General features: G+C 42.5%; 1 protein-coding gene across 3 annotated transcripts; it reads left to right on the forward strand.

The window, feature by feature from the left end:
• The first annotated feature begins 149 nt into the window (after positions 1–149).
• Positions 150–20,832, forward strand: btk (Bruton agammaglobulinemia tyrosine kinase). Of its 3 annotated transcripts, none has more exons than XM_071399179.1 (19): positions 150–289; positions 7,709–7,776; positions 8,209–8,375; positions 8,615–8,719; positions 9,656–9,737; positions 9,939–10,067; positions 10,572–10,630; positions 10,754–10,941; positions 13,770–13,832; positions 14,245–14,299; positions 14,644–14,720; positions 17,017–17,144; positions 17,431–17,505; positions 17,803–17,974; positions 18,666–18,885; positions 19,521–19,585; positions 19,751–19,869; positions 20,090–20,247; positions 20,489–20,832. In XM_071399179.1, exons 3-19 carry the CDS (start codon positions 8,235–8,237, stop codon positions 20,558–20,560), a joined length of 1,908 nt encoding a protein of 635 aa, XP_071255280.1. In that variant the 5' UTR covers positions 150–289; positions 7,709–7,776; positions 8,209–8,234; the 3' UTR covers positions 20,561–20,832. The 3 variants fall into 3 exon arrangements, with proteins under 3 accessions (XP_071255280.1, XP_071255282.1, XP_071255281.1); XM_071399181.1 differs by having other exon boundaries at positions 20,492–20,832; XM_071399180.1 differs by lacking the exon at positions 150–289 and adding an exon at positions 3,063–3,130.
• Positions 20,833–21,115: the final 283 nt, after the last annotated feature.

The raw sequence follows: 21,115 nt of genomic DNA on the forward strand, positions 1-21,115 counted from the left end.
ATTCCTTAGCCTACTTTACGGGTACTGGCGCGTTAATGGTTAGTTGGCCCTCTTCGACTTCACACAAACTCTGCTTCAGAGAGCTAATATAAAAATGAGCAGGAAGCAAAAGGGGAACTGCGTGAAGTCAATTCCTCTGAAAGGGTGGGGTTTAGTCTCCTGCTGCCACACACTGTTAGTACATGGAATAAGAGCAGCCATAGCAGAGGTCTTTGTCCATGTCAACCCTCCACATCACAGTCTGCAGACAGTGGTCCGTCTATAGGCGTTGCTGAGTGTCAGAGTTAAGGTAAGTGATGAGGTATTTGCTAACTAAATGGTAGGGGTCCATCTACTGGGGAAAGACGAAAGCTCTATAGGTTACATGCAGGCTATGTATTACTGTATGCGTTACATTGAAAAATAGGCTTCTATTGAGTATGCAGGTCCTCATTACCTGAGAGAGAACCAGATGGTCATTGTAGAAGAGAGTTTGTTCTGAAAGACTTACCTGGGTAAATAAAGGTTTAAATAGATATATTAAAAGAAAAGTCAGAAGGTTGACATTACCACTACATGATATCTAGGAATGAATTAAGAGTCCTCAATTTGTTCACTTTTGGTGAGGTTTCAACGAGAAATGTAAAGCATGAATGATATTAAGCTACCATTACATTGGGAGGACATTGGGAGCTCCAACATTGAAGCAAGCTTGACGTTTCTGGACTTTCACTATCGTAACCAAAGCAGCAACATGGTTAAATCAAATATCTTGTTCATGAAAATGTTCTCTTAGTGATGGAAAATGTCCAAACAAACTACAGCCTATCATTCATGTATCATTCCTAAGTATCTCTATTAGATGTTTATTCATTGTCCAGGCCTGTCTTGGATGCATTGTATGTTGGAGGGTGGATGATGCCCACATGCATATCAAAGAACATGTAGTCGTTACTTTTTCCCCTTCTTCATATTAAAGACATTGCCCTGAATGCAATATGTACAATATTTTGCCAATGAATGAGTTACAATGCACATTAGATAGCAGTGGAGTGATTGGAAATAGAAAACAAACACTATCATGTTCATCCTTAAACTTTGTTGTTACGTGTCCACTGTCCATGCTCTTATGTTTACATTTCACAGTGGAGAGTTTGAGCTGGATATTAAACATTAATTACTTCATATTAATTTGATAACATACACAGTGTACAAAACACAAGGAGCACCTGATCTGTCCATGACATAGACTGACCAGGTGATTCCAGGTGAAAGCTATGATCCCTTATTGATGTCACTTGTTAAATCCACTTTAATCAGTGTAGATGAAGGGAGGAGACCGGTTAAAGACCGATTTTTAAGCCTTAAGACAATTGAGACATGGATTGTGTATGTGTGGCATTCAGAGGGTAATGGGCAAGACAAAATATTTAACTGCCTTTGAACTTGGTAAGGTCATAGGTGACAGGCACACCCGTTTGTGTGTGTCGAGAACTGCAATGTTGCTGGGTTTTTCACGCTCAACAGTTTCTCGTGTGTATCAAGAATGGTCCACCACCCAAAGGACATTCAGCCAACTTGAGACAACTGTGGGAAGTATTGGAGTCAACATGGGCCAGCATCCCTGTGGAACACTTTCTACACCTTGCCCCGACGAATTGAGGCTCAATATTAGGAAAGTGTTCTTCATGTTTTGTGCACCCAGTGTATGTTGGTCTGTGGAATTTCAGCAATATCCCTAAAACAATGATGCAAAGAAATTGCAAGCCGAAAGCTGCCTTCGCTTCTACAAAGAACAGTCACCCCGCTATGCAGACGTCTTCTTGACCCATTTCCTTTAGTAGCTGGTATGTTACATTAAGGAAGAAAGTAGGAACCCTACTTTCTTCCTTAATGTAACATACCAGCTACTAAAGGAAATGGGTCAAGAAGACGTCTGCATAGCGGGGTGACTGTAAAGCCAAGATCTGTTTGTATGTTTTGGCCTGCTTGTATTATCTGAGGATGTGAGGAACCCTTCTGCCTAAATATCTTCACATGGAGAGTTTCCTTTTGTGGTCAGACACACACTGAGTGTGTATGTGTGTCACCACAAAAGTAACCTCTCCATGTAAAGACACACACACACTTATCAGACAGGAAACGTCCAGAGAGCATTTGTTGCAAGGTTCCTGTTATCAACAAACCAACACTTTCATTGGAAGGGAGTGTGTCATTGAAAAGAAAACAAAGTACTCCATAAAATGATACTGAACCCATGTATGTTACTGTGCACAAAGTCTGTATTCCTCTTCACCATTGGTTGGTCGATTTAAGAGACACATCCTCAGTGTCATTGATTGGATGCTGTGTCCCTGGCATTTTGTTTATCGCACATTAAGGCTTGTATCAAACAAATAAATACTTTGGTGGTATGTTGTTAGTAGTATGTATTATACTATGTGTTAGTAGTATTATGACAGGGTCAAGAGAGGAAGAGGGGATGTAACAGTAACCAGTTGAACCACAGTGGCGCCACTGATACTTTCCAACATTGTCTCTTTTTCTTTAGCATTGCAGTGCAACACTGTTGCAACTTCCCTATAAATTCTACTGTGTCAGCCCAAGTGACTCAAGCCCTTTAGAAAAAACCCTAGCACTTGTGTGGCTGACAGACTAAACACGACTGTTGTAATACAAGATATTACGATTGATAGGACAGCTGCAGCCACTAAAGAGACAAATGTATACTTGCTCTACCTAGCAGCTTTAGGTCAGTGTTTTACCCAGGCTTATATCTGCATGTAAACAACTTATGTTTGAAATATTGTGTGGACTGCACAGTATGAGCTTGCAGCAGAGGCAAGGGGTTTGATTATGTGTCAAAGAGGATTATTTGTAACATTACACAAAATTAAAATACTGTTGTTGACATACTGCACAGTATCAAAATCAGCTAGCTAGTGTGAAAAAATATATTACACTCGGGTGTCTACTATCTAGTGGTGTGAAAAGAGAGGGGGTATCAGCAGCAGATGCAACCAGGAAGTGAGAAGGAGGGTGTTTAAAATAGTCTGAGCTGAGCTGAGTGAACTTGTATCATAGAGATAGTAGGCAGAGGGACCTTGACGATTCAGCTCTTTTGAGTATATCTACGGTATAAGGAACATGGGTGAGTTGGAGTTGGTGAGAAACGTTCTGTCGTTACATGTCTGTGACATTGAACTATTCCTTTTTTGAGTGCTGTGTTCATTTTAGGACACTGCCTATGTTAAAAGAGAACTAGAAGGTTGTATTGATGATGCAGGCAGGGAACTATACATGGTTGCTTGGACTTTGAAATCATTCCTCATTGGGGTTAAGTCATTTGGGGTTAAGTCAGTTATTTGAAAGAAAAATAACTATGTAGTTGATTCTGTGGCCTGTATGAAAGGGAAGGTCAAGTAGATCAAATACTATTGAATACTTGATATGTATGCTTGATTTAGTTTGCCAACGTTTGCAGTGTATCCAATGGAATAGTACCGAAAACCCCAAGATACCAGTAAATCTAGAGTACTTCAAATACAAAGAATTTGACATATGTATGAATTTGGACCCAGGTCTTCTGCATGGTGAACAATGGCATTTTTATGCTTTATGTTATCAGATGATCATACTCTGTACATTTGTGGCCTGTGGTATCAGCTGAGGTGACATCACCACCCCAATGTCCATAGTGGAGCCATTATCCTTATCCCCAGATAATTAACAAATATCTGATGCTATCTCTCTATTTGTCAAACTTGCTTTCCTTCCGTCTGATGCTGGAATGAATCAATAGAGGCCTTGTTTTGTGTGGAAGGTTGACAGTGGTGTGGTTGACTAACCCAGAAAGGTGCAATGAGCCTCTCTTGTGGTAGATACAAAGTAGAGCATAGGAATCCTTTTGTCTCTGTGTCTTATGTTTTCTACAATAGGGACCTATTTCTCCCCATATTTCATGAGTTCAATAAAGTATTGTCACTTCAATAGAACTGCATTACCAAAAATAGAGTTTGTGGACATTCATCAAATAAAAGGGATAGTGTATGCCAGCATGCCAACAGAGATACACATTATTTTGCACTAAGCAATATTAACGCTAAGCTGTAAGTCAATGAACCCAAATCCTTTGTGAACTTTCCCTTTAACAATATCAGACATGAGAGCATAAGCATTGGCAACGATTGTAGGTGGGGTAAGGTTTGCGAGGGGTAGCTGATAATGTCATGCCTTCATCGAATGGGGAAAAGAGAGGGTCAATGTGTTATGGAACAAACAAATAAAATAAAATGTCACATGCGCAGAATATAACAGGTGTAGATCTTACAGTGAAATGCTTACTTATGAGCCCCTAACCAACAATGCAGTACAAATAAGAATAAGAAATAAAAGTAACAGGTAAATAAAGAGCAGCAGTAAATTAATAATAGCGAGACTATATACAGGGGGATACTGGTACAGAGTCAATGTGCGGGGGCACCGGTTAGTCGAGGTAATTGAGGTAATATGTACATGTAGGTAGAGTTATTAAAGTGACTATGCATAGATGATAACAAGAGAGAGTAGCAGCGGTGTAAAAGAGGGGGGGGGGGGGGGGCAATGCAAAAGTCTGGGTAGCCATTTGATTAGATGTTCAGGAGTCTTATGGCTTGGGGCTAGAAGCTGTTTAGAAGCCTCTTGGACCTAGACTTGACACTCCGGTACCGCTTGCCGTGCGGTAGCAGAGAGAACAGTCTATGACTTGGGTGGCTGGAGTCTTGGACAATTTTTAGGGCCTTCCTCTGACACCACCTTCCTCTGGTATAAAGGTCCTGGATGGCAGGAAGCTTTGCCCCAGTGATGTACTGGGCAGTACGCACTACCCTCTGTAGTGCCTTGCGGTCGGAGGCCGAGCAGTTGCCTTACCAGGCGGTGATGCAACTGGTCAGGATGCTCTCGATGGTGCAGCTGTAGAACCTTTTGAGGATCTGAGGACCCATGCCAAATCTTTTCAGTCTCCTGAGGGGGAATAGGTTTTGTCGTGCCCTCTTCACAACTGTCTTGGTGTGCTTGGACCATGTTAATTTGTTGGTGATGTGAACACCAAGGAACTTGAAGCTCTCAACCTGCTCCACTATAGCGCCGTCGATGAGAATGGGGGCGTGCTCGGTCCTCTTTTTACTGTAGTCCACAATCATCTCCTTTGTCTTGATCATGTTGAGGAAGAGGTTGTTGTTGTCCTGGCACCACACGGCCAGGTCTCTGACCTCCTCCCTATAGGCTGTCTTGTCGTTGTCGGTGATCAGGCCTACCACTGTTGTGTCATCAGCAAACTTAATGATGGTGTTGGAGTCGTGCCTGGCCGTGCAGTCATGAGTGAACAGGGAGTACAGGAGGGGACTGAGCACACACCCCTGAGGGGCCCTTGTGTTGAGGATCAGCGTGGCGGATGTGTTGTTACCCACCCTTACCACCTGGGGGCGGCCCGTCAGGAAGTCCAGGATCCAGTTGCAGAGGGACGTGTTTAGTCCCAGGGTCCTTTGCTTATTGATGAGCTTTGAGGGCACTATGGTGTTGAACTCTGAGCTGTAGTCAATGAATAACATTATCACATAGGTCTTCCTTTTGTCTAGGTGGAAAAGGGCAGTGTGGAGTGCAATAAAGATTGCATCATCTGTGGATCTGTTGGGCGGTATGCAAATTGGGTCTAGGGTTTCTGGGATGACGGTGTTGATGTGAGCCATGACCAGCCTTTCAAAGCACTTCATGGCTACAGACGAGAGTGCTACGGGTCGGTAGTCATTTAGGCAGGTTACCTTAGTGTTCTTGGGCACAGGGACTATGCTGGTCTGCTTTAAACATGTTGGTATTACAGACTCAGACAGGGAGAGGTTGAAAATGTCAGTGAAGACACTTGCCAGTTGGTCAGCGCATGCTCGCAGTACACGTCCTGGTAATCCGTCTGGCCCTGCGGCCTTGTGAATGTTGACCTGTTTAAAGGTCTTACTCCCATCGGCTGCAGAGAGCGTGATCACACAGTCTTCCGGAACAGCTGGTGCTCTCATGCATGTTTCAATGTTATTTGCCTCGACGCGAGCATAGAAGTAGTTTAGCTCGTCTGGTAGGCTCGTGTCACTGGGCAGCTCTTGGCTGTGCTTCCCTTTGTAGTCTGTAATGGTTTGCAAGCCCTGCCACATCCGACAAGCGTCAGAGCCGGTGTAGTACGATTCGATCTAAGCCTCTATTGACGCTTTGCCTGTTTGATGGTTCATCGGAGGGCATAGCAGGATTTCTTATAAGCTTCCGGGTTAGAGCGGCAGCTCTAACTCAGTGCCAATGTTGCCTGTAATCAATGGCTTCTGGTTGGGGTATGTATGTACGGTCACTGTGGGGACGACATCATCGAAGCACTTATTGATGAAGCCAATGACTGATTTTGTGTACTCCTCAATGTCATTGGAGCAATCCCAGAACATATTCCAGTCTGTGCTAGCAAAACAGTCCTGTATCTGCTTCATCTGACCACTTTTTTATTGATCGAGTCACTGGTGCTTCCTGCTTTAATTTTTGCTTGTAAGCAGGAATCAGGAGGATAGAATTATGGTCAGATTTGCCAAATGGAGGGCGAGGGAGAGCTTTATACGCGTCTCTGTGTGTGGAGTAAATGTGGTCTAGAGTTTTATTCCCTCTGGTTGCACATTTAACATGCTGGTAGAAATTAGGTAAAATGGATTTAAGTTTCCCTGCATTAAAATCCCTGGCCATTAGGAGCGCCACCTCTGGATGAACGTTTTCCTGTTTGCTTATGGCGGAATACAGCTCATTGAGTGCAGTCTTAGTGCCAGTCTCAGTCTGTGGTGGTATTTAGACAGCTACAAAAAATACAGACGAAAACTCTCTCGGTAGATAGAGTACCTCATGATAAGCTGTAGACCACACTAACTCAGGCAAGCAAAACCTTGAGACTTCCTTAGATATTGTGCACCAGCTGTTATATACAAAATACATAGTCCGCCGCCCCTTGTCTTACCAGACGCCGCTGTTCTATCCTGCCGGCCCCTTTTTCTCTGCCTTCTCTTCACGCAAATGACGGGGATCTGGGCCTGTTCCCGGGAAAGCAGCATATCATTCACGTCGGGCTCGTCGTTAAAGGAAAAAAAGGATTCTGCCAGATCATGATGAGTAATCGCTGTTCTGATGTTCAGAAGTTATTTTCGGTCATAAGAGACGGTAGCAGCAACATTATGTACAAAATAAGTAAATAAATAAGTTACAAACAACGCAAAGAAACGGATAAAAACACAATTGGATAGGAACATGTAAATTGTCAGCCTTCTTCTCTGGCAACATCTTACAGATGTAGGATCTTAATTTGATCACACTGTTGCTGGAGAACTTTCCTGCAATGCAGGACATTTAAAACCTTTTGAGGTTCCACTTTGAAATTTCAGACTTGATTTTCCTGTATGTATCAATGTATCAACTCCTACAAAAATGTCCATTAATTATAATCCACATAATAATTCACATTTCCTGTTGCTGCAGTATTACTTTCCTGCTGTAACAAACTGGATCAAATTAAGATCCTACATCTGTAGAGAAGCAGGAAGATGTGGGTAAAGGAAACAGTTGTGCCACAAAGCAGGAAACATTGGCAGGAGCGCTCATGCAAACCAGGGGTTAATATATATACACTGATATCTGCCCCGGATCACATCTGTTACTATCTGTTTCTATCTGCTTTCAGATCTATGCTGTAGATCTATGCTTTAGATCTATGCTGTAGTGACACAGCACAGAGTTCATGAAGAGTAGGTAAGTAGTTAGTCGGTTAAGGACCTGGGGGAAGTTGGTCTTATAGTCTTATAGTTTTACCTTCCCAAAATCCTAACCTTAACCATGAGGGATGACAATGTAAAACTGACCTTAGGGCAGTGTCTAGAGGGCAATGTTACCCTACTCTGTTAAGCACTGTGGAAACTTGTGATAAGCTGAGTTTCAGGTAAATACCTGTACAGTACACCATTAATCAAATGATGTTGTTCATGATTTATCCAATGGAGAACAGTCAACTACACATTTCCTCCAGTAGCTACGGTCACTAGCAAGGTTTGCTACAGCACTTGATCTGGTTGAAGCTGCTGGTCTCTTTATCCCCCATTAGGCCTTGAATGCATGGGACCAAAACATTTTATACCTTCTTCCATCTCTGACTGTAGCTGTTAAGTTGACTTGCCTTTTCTCCAGGTAGGGGGATAACATCTGATCAGACCATGTCAGACAATCTCCTGGAAGAGATCTTTATAAAACGCTCCCAGCAGAAGAAGAAGACTTCCCCTTTAAACTTCAAAGAGAGGCTGTTCATCCTCACACAGGACAAGATCGCCTACTACGACTATGATCTGGACAAAGGGGTATGTACTCGTAGCCTGGATCTGTTTGTGCTGATCTGGGACCAGGTTAATGTACTGTATGTTATCATTATAAACATTGACCATAACCCAAGCGTAGTTTAATACTATAACAATTCTATCATACTACGCTATGCTCCCACAAATATACTGCAGTACCTGTATTGTTGGTCATCTAAATAGGTCTGAGTCTAGTAGTCCTGCCGTTCCCACACTCACTGTAATCCTTGTCCTCTGTGCAGAAAAAGAAGGGGTTGAAAGGCACCGTGGGCATCGATAAGATCAAGTGTGTGGGGACAGTACAGCCGGAGCCCAGTGCCCCCGCGGAGCGCCAGTACCCATTCCAGGTGAGCTACTGCTGGTCCTAGATCAGTTAACATTCTGTAGCTCTTACCAATGAGATTAACACAACCACAGATATCAGACCTGTGGATGTTTTAGTTCACTCTCTCTTCTTCTCGTGTCCTGTTACAATAATTCTGTGTGGCAGTAAAAAGAGAATGCACTCCATCACTGTTGCTCCAGTTGAGTGACATCAGATGATACTGTAGATGTTTAATGAAGCATACGTGTTGTGCTTCCTTTAACTCTCTGACACTATTCTCCAGGCATTTACTTCACTCAGTCTTAGTTGAGGTTCCAGTTAGCCCTGGGCTAAAAGCATGCAGGGTGAAAAGCCCATAGAGACTATTCAGGTAGCTTTGAGGTGAAAAGGGATATACTGCATCTACCTAAGAGAAACTAATTTACCCAGCAGTGCAGAGATGGTTAACATGCTGAAAGTCAATCTACCTCAAGAGAGAAACAAATTTACCCAGCAGTGCAGAAATGGTTAACATGCTGAAAGTCAATAAGAAGAAGTGAAAACGACTCTCTTGACAGTGGAGACCGAGCTGAACTGAGGGTTTCAACAACAGCGCAGGTGTCACCACAGTAGACATGGTGACTAAGCAGCAATAAAGACACAGGAAATACCCAATATATTTGCATACCCCTAAAGGAGGAGTTTGTGGGATGGGTGGCAGTAAGGCTCAGAAGCACAATAAGCTAACTTAATGTAGCAGGCATTTATTTATCTCCAAAGCAGTAACCTATGGTCATTGCTTGCTGTATAGCACAAACAGATCTGAGAGCAGGTTCAGAAAATAGTGTTTTCGTCCCTATTGTTGTGATAAAATAGATACTTCTACACTATTGTATTGCTTTCATGTGTACGTCCTGACCTGGTACTACCCACCAACTGAAGAAACAGCTGTTTCTCTCTATCCCCCAATTTACCACAGATAATCTACGATGAGGGCCCACTTTACATATTCGCCAAGAGCGACGAGGTCCGAAAGCAGTGGATCCACAAGCTGAAGCATGGTCAGTATGCAGCATTATCATACACCTAACACTAAAGTGTCCGACGAAGAATAGACAAAGGGAGACATGAGATACCATAAACATTTCCTTACGGCCCATAATCTACCAGTCCCATTGTTTAGTCAGATCTAGGTGTCTATGCAAATTGCCAGTGTTGATCCAATGTAAATGTCGTCCCACATTCTGTGCCGCCATGTTAAGTGGTGCGTTTCAACAAGGACCTGATGCAGAAGTACCACCCATGCTTCTGGATGGACGGCATGTGGCAGTGCTGCCAGCAGGAAGTCAAACAAGCTATGGGCTGCAGGGTGCTGGAGAACAAGAATGTAGGTCAGTAATGTGGTGGGAAAGCCATCAATAAAACTGGCAGTAAAAAGAGTATGTGATCTCTACCAGCTTATGTAATTAGGAAGTAAATGGGAACATTTTACTTAAAGCTTGCGGGTATAATGCACTATGATGCCGTTATAATGCATCGCAGAACCATATATTCAGATATATCTCAATATATGGCTCTGATGCATTGAAAGATATGTATGATGATGATGTCTTATAATGCATTTATGATGTCTTTATAATGCATCTATGATGTCCTATAATGCATCTATGATGTCTTATAATCATCTCATAATGCCCCAGACTAATACCAGACATTTTGTATCAGTATAAATGTTGATACATAGAGAGACATACTTATATAACCTTTTAAAACTTGTACCTGCAGGCTTGAAGTGAAAACAAGTAACTGAGGAAATAAGTATTATAGGTAACGGCAGAGAAGCATAAATTGTAGTCACAGAGAACAAAACATGAAGCACTCCCTTTCACTTATAGGGGTTTCAAAGGGGTCTCGGAGGCAATCCAGAAAACCCCTTCCACCTACGCCAGAAGAGGTCTGTCTTACATGTTCTCGCCACTCTTGCATTCAGTTACAGTATCTCTACTTCTGATTGATACAGGAAGGATATACAGTATCACCCGTCTTTATCAATGTTGTCTCCCATCCCATTTTTCAGGAGAAACCTTTGAGGCCTTTACCTCCGCAGCCTCCCGAGGAGCCTGCTCTCACCACAGGCATGACGGTGGTCGCTGAGTACGAGTACACACCCTCCACGCCCCAGGATCTGGAGCTGAGGAAGGATGAGGAGTACATAATTCTGGAGATGTCTGACTCCAACTGGTGGAGGGCCAGGGACAAATACGGGTGAGAGAGGCAGAGAGGAAATCGAGAAGAGACAGATGGAGGAAGGGTTGTTTAAGAAAGTTGAAGCTCATTTTCTGCATTTCTATACAATTTATGCTCATTTTAAAATGCTATTTGGAGAACAGCAAAAATAAGAAAAAATGGCCCCAGCCATTATCACTTTAGCTTCATTCACCTCAGTCCATCTACAAACACATAGCCTATTAGATATACAATTAGCCACTACACATGAACTCACATTTAATACATACAGAGGGATCTGTTACCAGAAAAGGTATTTTATTAAAAGAAGGTGAACAAATAGTTTTGCTTTACAGAACAATGTTTCTTGCAGTTTTACAGTATATTCTCTGCAATTCTACACATTTTGCCATGGGGTGGGGAGAAAGTGTTGCAGTTTGAAAGCTAATTTCCTGCAATTCTACTCACTTTTCCTTGACTCACGCCATGCTAATATGATATCTGAGTGAGAGTGACTAACAAAATCAATGGGGGCCCCTGGAGGTCAGGGCCCCTGTTTCAATAGCTGGCTAGACTAACTAGACTAATTTACCAATATTTTTTTTTTTTTTGCTGACATGGGCTAATTGAGTAACTGCTAGTGATTGGCATACACTGAGTATACCAAACATTAGGAACACCTTCCTAATATTGAGTTGCAACGCCCAACTTTTGCTCTCAGAACAGCCTTATTTTTGACTGGGCATGTACTCTACAAGGTCCATGTTGACTCCTATGCTTCCCACAGTTTTGTCAAGTTGGCTGGATGTCCTTTGGGTGATGGGTAATTCTTGATACACACGTGTGAAAAACCCAGCAGTCTTGCAGTTCTTGACACAAATTGGTGCCTGGTACCTACTACCATACCCCGTTCAAAGGCACTTAAATCTTTTGTCTTGCCTATTCACCCTCTGAATGGAACACACACACACAATCCATTGTTTCAAGGCTTAAGCATCCTTCTTTAACCTGTCTCCTCCCTTCATCTACACTGATTGAAGTGGATTTAACAAGTGACATCGTTAAGGGATCATAGCTTTTACCTAGAAAGAGCAGATGGTCTTAACGTTTTGTGCACTCGCCTCCCAGTGGGCAAAACTTGGTTGCAATCATTATGACAATATTATGTGAAGTTGTTCAGGTTGTACACTGTTTTTAAAGGAACAAGTCTTTTAGCAACCAGTAAAATGTAACCAGTTTACAACCTGGAAATGATACCATTATGATGTTGAATGTTACCTGCTGGGCTGTGTGTTTGCTGGAAGAACACTTCTAAAACATAACACCTATCAACAAGAAAGCACAAGAAAAACACATTAAAAAAGCCCTGACCGACCCTTCGCCCGGCTGTGCTTCCCTTTGTAGTCTGTAATGGTTTGCAAGCCCTGCCACATCCGACAAGCGCCAGAGCCGGTGTAGCACGATTCGATCTTAGTCCTGTATTGACGCTTTTGATGGTTCGTCGGAGGGCATAGCGGGATTTCTTATAAGCTTCCGGGTTAGAGTCCCGCTCCTTGAAAGCGGAAGCTCTAGCCTTTAGCTCAGTGCGGATGTTGCCTGTAATCCATGGCTTCTGGTTGGGGTATGTATGTACGGTCACTGTGGGGACGACGTCATCGATGCACTTATTGATGAAGCCAATGACTGATTTTGTGTACTCCTCAATGCCATCGGGGGAATCCCGGAACATATTCCAGTCTCTGCTAGCAAAACAGTCCTGTAGCTTAGCATCTGCTTCATCTGACCACTTTTTAATTGATCGAGTCACTGGTGCTTCCTGCTTTAATTTTTGCTTGTAAGCAGGAGGATAGAATTATGGTCAGATTTGCCAATTGGAGGGCGAGGGAGAGCATAGTATGCGTCTCTGTGTGTGGAGTAAAGGTAGTCCAGAGTTTTTTCCCTCTTGTTGCACATTTAACATGCTGATAGAAATTTGGTGAGACCGATTTAAGTTTCCCTACATTAAAGTCCCCGGTCACTAGGAGCGCCGCCTCTGGATGAGCGTTTTCCTGTTTGCTTATGGCGGAATACAGCTCATTGAGTGCAGTCTTAGTGCCAGTCTCAGTATGTGGTGGTATGTAGACAGCTACGAAAAATACAGATGAAAACTCTCTCAGTAGATAGAGTACCTCATGATAAGCTGTAGGCCACACTAACTCAGGCGAGCAAAACCTTGAGACTTCCTTAGATATCGTGCACCAGCTGTTATTTACAAAACACATAGTCCGCCGCCCCTCGATTTTAAACATAACACCTATCAACAAGAAAGCACTAGAAAAACACATTAAAAAAGCCCTGACCGACCCTTGGCCCTGTAACAAAACAATGACACGCTTCCAAGAATAGAGATGAGGACTGGTGATATGATCAGTATACCAAGGTTAAGGTACATTGGTATCTTAAAGTCACAGGTGCATTTAAACTGTTTTCATGATATGTGTGTTGTTTTAACATGCAGTAAGAATAACAATCATATCCCTTTCATACATTATGGGCGACATTTTCATGATGCAAAATAGTGATGATGCAAAACACAGTAAAACTCATTTTAATCTGGCAGTGTGATTTAATTTGATACTTTTCTTCAGAAATGTGTGTTATTGCATTGCTGAGATTACTAAACTCAGTTAAATAATCATGTTTTTATAATGCATATTGTTGAGGAAAAGTGTTAAATTGAATCACACAGCTAGATTAAAATTTTGAGTTCTAAGGTATGTTTTTCACAGATGTGAACTGTTGTGCAGCATGAAAACGTCACCCTGTGTCTTTAACATACTAAATGTACATTGACTTATCAGGAGATTGTGTGTGGCCTTCCTTTGCAGCAAGGAGGGATACATTCCCAGTAATTACGTTGTGGAGGCTGGAAATGAACTGGAAAAGTTTGAGTGAGTATGGAATTCTCTTGCTACAAAACATTGACTATTAAACATTGCATTACAATGATAGGATTACAAATGAAACCCTACACCTCTCTAATCCTGTGGGAACCAAAAATAATGAGGTACCAAGTCACCACACCTTCCGAACACATTAAATCCCTGCAGGGCCGTGTTCAGTGGGGCACGCAACAGAAAACGTTTCAAAACGTTTTGCAACTGGATGCGACAATTTGCATTTCTTATTGGATGAATCAAGGTAGTCCCTCCCTGTTTCAATCCGTTTTCTTCCGTTTAGTGCCTAATTAACACGATTCAGAAGAATACTGCCTCATGTGACCTGCTTTAATACCCGTTGCTATGAGGTCAGGTTAACCATAGTGGTTTATAACATGCACATTTCACCTTTTCTTTTTCCCAGCTGGTACTGCAAGAGCATGAACCGTAGCCAGGCAGAGAATCTGTTGAAGACAGAGGTAATCTCAATGAAAAAACAAAACATATGTAACATACGGTATCAGTTGACATACCACTGTTCCTCTCCTTTGCTTACACCAGCAACACAAGTGGATGCACTGCATTTAAAATCATTGAGAATAACACAAAAGTTATTTCCATTGTGGTCCTTTGATCTGTGGTCCTTATACCATTAGCTATGGGCACCAATTTTAGCTATGGGCACCAATTTTAGCTATGGGCACCATCATCTGTCAAATAACTTAGAATGACAGAACATTGGTACGGGATATTCACAAAGCAATACTGCCTCTGCTTTGTATATACCTCTGCTATTGAGGTTATTGTTTTTTCCTTTTCCCAGAACAAAGATGGTGGTTTCTTAGTACGAGACTCAAGCAAAGCTGGGAAGTACACCGTTTCTGTGTTCACCAAGGGCGGGTGAGTTTATCGAGGGCAGACAGACGGGGCATGGCTAACTTTGTCAGCGTCCCAAATGGCAAACTATTCCCTTTATGGTCCAATACTTTTGACCAGAGCCCAGGGGGTGCTATTTGGGACGCATCCTGTGTGTAGGCCTATCCACTAGTCAAAACTGTGAATGTGTCCAAAATGGTACACAATTCTCTATGTAGTGCACTACTTTTGACCATATGGCTCTGGTCTAAAGTAGTGCACTACATAGGAATTGGATGCAATGTCAAACACAGACCCTAAATGGAAAGTCAAAAGAAGAACTGCTCAGCAGTAGATATTGAAAGCGAAAACAGCCGCCTGCAGAGGAAGAGAGATGTAAATGTCTCCATGCAAAACCAGGATTATTCTTTCTGCACAACCTTTCAAAGGGCTTGGGTCAAAAGTACCACACTATATATGGCAGGAGTATTCAAATGTTCTACCTGAAACTGTTGGTGTCCCAGGCAATGTTCCCTCAAAAAAATGTTGGCACTGAGCAAATGTAATATACTGTGAGCACTGAGGCTGTGAACACTGAGGCTGTACCCGCTTTAAGTTATAGTTTTAACTGTGGCCAAGTAGGCTCTGTGGCAATTTGATCATAATGTAGGCCTACCAGAGTGGCCTACCATTAAAAAAAACATGGAGAAAAATGCATCCCATAACATCTGAACAGGAAATATCTGTTCTGTTATTCAGCCAACAGTAGCAGCAATGTGTGGTGACCATATGGCTCTGGTCTAAAGTAGTGCACTACATAGGAATTGGATGCAATGTCAAACACAGACCATAAATGGAAATGAGAGTTTTGAAAAAACATGCAGGGCTTGACATTAACCTGTTTATCATCTTGTCCTTCAGACAGGTGATGGAAAATGGTGTGTTGTTTGATGCAAGAAACCACTTTACAAAATAGCATTCATTATTATTCCCATACCATTATTACAGAGAATCAGACAAATTATGCTACCCTCAACCTATTGGCTACTTAGCTTATTCAAGCCTGTCTCAAAATACAACACTGCCCCAAAATACAACACTGCCCCTTTAAGACATAAAAAAAGCTATTGGCCTGACTTGCTTTTCAAAGATGGCTAGAAATGCACACATTTTGTGCTCTTGTAGGAAGCAACTACTCCCCCATTGTTGAGTAGAAATTAGCTATAACTGGGCTAATAACTCACTTACTAGCAAAGAATATGAAGAAATGTGCACAGGTGGCTACATGGAGCTCTCGCTTTGATCTCAAAACAAGCGCATCTACTCTTGACTGCTCACGCTGTAAACACAGTCCAGTTCAAAGTGAATGGCACAGATCCATATGGCAATGGGTATTTGCATATAGGCCTACTGCAGCTCTGATTGGTTATGGTGCAGTGGTCTGTGTAGAATACAGGCCTGAGTTGTGCCTGTCAATGCAATTGAATCTTACTCCAATGCGCTCTGCCTACAAGGCGTTCTGCCTACAAGAAAATCTCTTAAACAGTTAGTTAAGTCTTGCATAGTTCATTTTGTTTGGGTATGTGACATTGAAAGTGGCTAATATTACATTGATTTGAGCACAATTCTCACAGTAGAGCAAAACGTTGATAGAAGGGGAAAAAGGGGAAAACTCTAGAAGGTTGAGTAAAGTTCAATCTCGTGCTTCTCTGCGCAGGTTTATGTTTCTTCTGCGTGGCAGTCCGAAGGGAGCTGCGCGCCCGCACGCAGCTTAGAGGGAACATTGGTCCCAGGTCTAAATCAATCCCCGATTTATGGGGAATCATTTTTTTTAAAGCAGTGGAACTAGCTTCGAGGTCCACGCTTGAATTTGCAAGATATAGGGAATAGGGTGCCATTTTGGATGCAATCAATGTGTCTGTGAACAGAGCATCTTGTTGTTACTTTCAGATTCACAGCCCATGAAAATAAACAAAACTATTAAAGGGACATTACACTCCAATATCAAAGATCCAGCTACACACCACAATAAAAACATTTTACAAAAGAGATAAGAACTATGTAATTTCTAGGTTTGCAGTGCTTATCTTTTACATTCATTTGGGGTTGAGGCATATAACTAGATCTACACAACCAAGGGCGTGGGATGTAGATTCAATGGTATTAGGCTACTTTTGAGGTCTAAAAGCATCTGACAAACTTTGATTTTGGAGTGTTGTGTCCCTTTAAATTCCTATCCCTTTAACACAACCTAGTAACTCTCCTCACTCAAACCAAACATAACTCTCCTCACTCACACCAAACATAACCCAAACCAAACACTACTCACTGTTCCCATTAGGGAGACTGCGGGTAACTGCAGACACTACAACATCTGCACCACCCAACAAGGCCAGTTCTACTTGGCAGAGAAGCACAATTTCAGCAGCATCCCAGACCTCATTAACTACCACCAGCACAATGCAGCAGGTACAACTAACACCAACTATGGTTTTCAAAATTCCAGTAACTCTCCTAAAATTCCCAGGTTTTCCAGAAATCCTGGTTGGAGGGTTCCAGATTTCCTTCTTATTCCCTCCTGATTCCAGGAATTTTCCAACCGAGATTTCTGGAAAACCAGGACATTTTGGGAAACTAACCGGAAATGTGCAACCCTACCCCAACACATCACTTCATATGCATCTGTGTAACAGTGCAGGTTCATCATGATGAAATACAGCATTTAAGATATATTGTCCATCATGTCCCATTCCAGGTATGGTCAGCAGACTGAAATACATTGTGTCAAGTCGTGCAAAAAATGCCCCTTCCACAGCAGGGCTTGGTTACGGTGAGTGTGTTCTTTCAATACATTTCTATTGAGAGAGTATTATGTATATACTGTAGCCTGGTGGTCCGGTCTGTTTGTGTTCTGGCCAACTCCTCTCTGTCTGTGTTTTCAGGCTGAAGATATGTAGCTGTACCACTTGACAACAATAGAAAAGTTGGTCGTGGCACATACAATATGGGACCAGACTAGTGCAGTAACAGAAACCCTTATGACGTGACTTTGAGAAATGCTATCTGTAGCTTGATTGCTAACATGAGTAAACGTTGTGTTCCTTCAATTTGTTGTTTTGTCCTCCAGGGGTATGGGAGATTGACCCACGCCACCTCACCTTCATCAAGGAGCTGGGCAACGGGCAGTTTGGAGTGGTGAAGTATGGGAAGTGGCAGGGCCAGCATGACGTGGCCATCAAGATGATCAAGGAGGGCTCCATGTCTGAAGACGACTTCATAGAGGAGGCCAAAGTCATGATGTAAGCAAAGCCCTTTCTATCTCAGAGGGGTGCAGTCAGTGGACTATGGGGTGAAATGTATTAAATTAATGCTCAATTTCAACCCCTAGCTCCTACTACCATACCTGCTACACTTAAGGCACTTGTGCTGATGTAAATCAAATCGTATTTGTCACATACATATAGGTAGAGGTAAAGTGACTAGGTAACTAGAGCCATAGGGACTAGATCCATAGGTAGAGATATATCCAGAGCTTTGGAGCATGGAGTTAATGGAGTTAATGGAATGGCATCAAACACATGGAAACCATGTTTTTTATGTATTTGATAGCATTCCACTAATTCCGCTCCAGTCATTACCATGAGGCCGTCCTCCCCAATTAAGATGCCAGCTACCTCCTGTGGACAAGAGGTACAGTATTTAGAGTCATATATGGTAACAGCTCTACCTTGTCCCCTGCTGAAATTCTCCTCATGTGGGGCAGTCAAATTGTAAAATTCAATAAATACCCTGGTTTTCCAAAAACCCAGATTGGAAGATTCTGGATTTCCTGCTTATTCCCTCCTGATTCTGGGAATCCTCCCAGAAAAAAACCCAGGGAATTTATTGAAAGTTCTCGGAATTTTGCAACCTTAGACAACAGTGTTGCTCAATTTAACCTACATAGGCATACAACACATGCTTAATCTCGTCTCTTTTCGCTTGAACTAGGAAACTCCGCCACGAGAACTTGGTTCAGCTGTACGGCGTGTGCACCAAACAAAGGCCCATCTACATTGTCACAGAGTTCCTCTCCAACGGCTGCCTACTCAGCTATCTGCGGGAAGGGCTGAAGCAGCATCCATCCCCCGTCCAGCTCCTGGAAATGTGTAAAGACGTCACAGAGGGCATGGCCTACCTGGAGGCTCAGCAGTACATCCACAGAGATCTGGTAAGATATTATAATTGTTGTGGAAATTCTACACAGGGACACTCGAAGTCAATCTTAAATGATTCATTGTTTATTATCAGCGCGCTGGAGAGGTTCCAACCAACTCAATGCACCAAGTACACATGTCGATCAGGAGCTCTACCTGGGGCAGTCCTGTTAGATCCTTATATACTGGTTACAGACACGTTGCATAGATATAGTTCATAGGATTGGTTCCGGCATGTGTCTGGCACCGTCTCCTATCTTAACTTATAGAGCATATTCTGGGAGTTCTGTCAGATGGTCCTAAGGAGGAGGTCATGTCGCCCCTCCCCTCATATCTTTACCAAGCACAGGCAGGAACCAAGGATTATTTACGACACTAAGACAAGATTAACATTTTCAAGGCTGTCTCTTCACATGATAAACATTTCCATCACATACTTATAAGTCAAATAGCTTGGATTCTGCCATTTCCACTTTTGGGACTATTCCACTGACTCCCTTTTTGGACTATACACTGATTGTTCAAACTAAATCAAGCGCAGCTCACGTATTTGAAAGACACAGCAGGTCTGATCCTGACATGGTACTACTACTATCCTATACTAAACAATACTGGGCCCAAATAACACATACTCTGTTCTTTTTCTCAGGCTGCAAGAAACTGCTTGGTAGATACCAATGGGACCATTAAAGTCACTGACTTTGGACTGTCGAGGTAAACGACTGTGATTGTTGTACTTGAATCTGGCAACTTTTACAAAAAAGCACACACTGTAGAAATACCTGACAAATAAATCAAATCTATAGTTGATTCTTACAGCAATATTATGTAATTCGAGCTACTTTCATGACAAGTTGACAACTCTCCCTGTCATTTCAGGTATGTCCTGGATGATGAGTACACCAGCTCTGCAGGCTCCAAGTTCCCAGTGCGCTGGTCTCCTCCTGAGGTCCTGCTCTACTGTAAATTCAGCAGCAAGTCAGACATCTGGGCTTATGGTTTGTATAGGCCTCCTATCTTACCTCAGATCCAGGTCCCAGGTCTGTTTGAGCTGTCTTGTCAACTCGGTATGGTTGTTGTCACACCAATGGCCATATGAGTTGGCGAGAGCGAACAGATCTGGGAACAGGCTACAGCTATTTAGCCTTTATTCACTAACTATTTATTCCTCTGCTGATCATTTAATAAATATTGACAAGGTTACCTTGCTCTCCATAGGGGTCTTAATGTGGGAGATCTACACCTTAGGGAGGCTTCCCTACGAACGGTTAAACAACAACGAGATAGTGGAACAGGTGTCCCGAGGCCATCGCCTCTATCGCCCCCAGTTGGCCAACGACAGAGTCTACACCATCATGACCAGCTGTTGGCTGGATGTACGTACAGTATAAAGTAGCCAGCATAATGCCTGGTCCCAGATCTGTATATTCTGTCTTGCCAAATTTCATGGTCATTGTCAAACCAAGTTTGCAAAACAGCACAGTTCAGGGATCAGGCTAGATGAGTGGGGTTCAAAGATAAATGTCAGTGGAATGGACATGTCAGCTTGACAGCTTCTAATCTAAAACAGTTTACCTCACCCTCATGTCTTGTCTCTCCTCTTGCATTGACTGGCAGAAGGCGGACGAGAGACCCACCTTTCAGGAGCTGTCGGTGACTGTTCAGGACTTGCTCTATGAGCTCCAGTAGATCCAACCACCACATTCTGAGATTGAAACACAGTTCGCAGACTCATCCCTCTGGCAGATACACTTCCTCACGCAGAGCAGACTCAAGGCTTCATCCCCTCAGGGCCTCATTCATTCTGTGCATCAGCCATTGAGGAACCTGCTTTAGGAGAAGTAGATACAACTGTTAAAGAAGGATCAGCCATCCTATGGGAGAGCTGAGAGATGCTATATGGTTGAACATGGGACTCCCATGATGAACTTCAGTAGTGAAATAAAATATTATTTGATGAATGTATCTGTTGGTTATTGAGAACATGCTAGATATGAAATGTTTTTCCTTATTTATTTTGTATGTTTTATTTTATTACTATCATTGGTGAACTGCATTCAATCATATATATATACATACATATATACACACAGGCCTATCTGTTTCTGTAAGAGTTCATGTTTCTTTTCTATGTCTAGCCACTGAAATGTATAGTAAGAAGAAATACCCTTTATCAACTGAAAATGTAGCTATGTTCTTTCATTAAATGATTGAGAAAGAACAGTAGCCTACCTTCCAGTGTCT

This window comes from Salvelinus alpinus, chromosome 4 (genome assembly GCF_045679555.1).
Source record: "Salvelinus alpinus chromosome 4, SLU_Salpinus.1, whole genome shotgun sequence".
Classification (NCBI taxonomy): domain Eukaryota; kingdom Metazoa; phylum Chordata; class Actinopteri; order Salmoniformes; family Salmonidae; genus Salvelinus; species Salvelinus alpinus.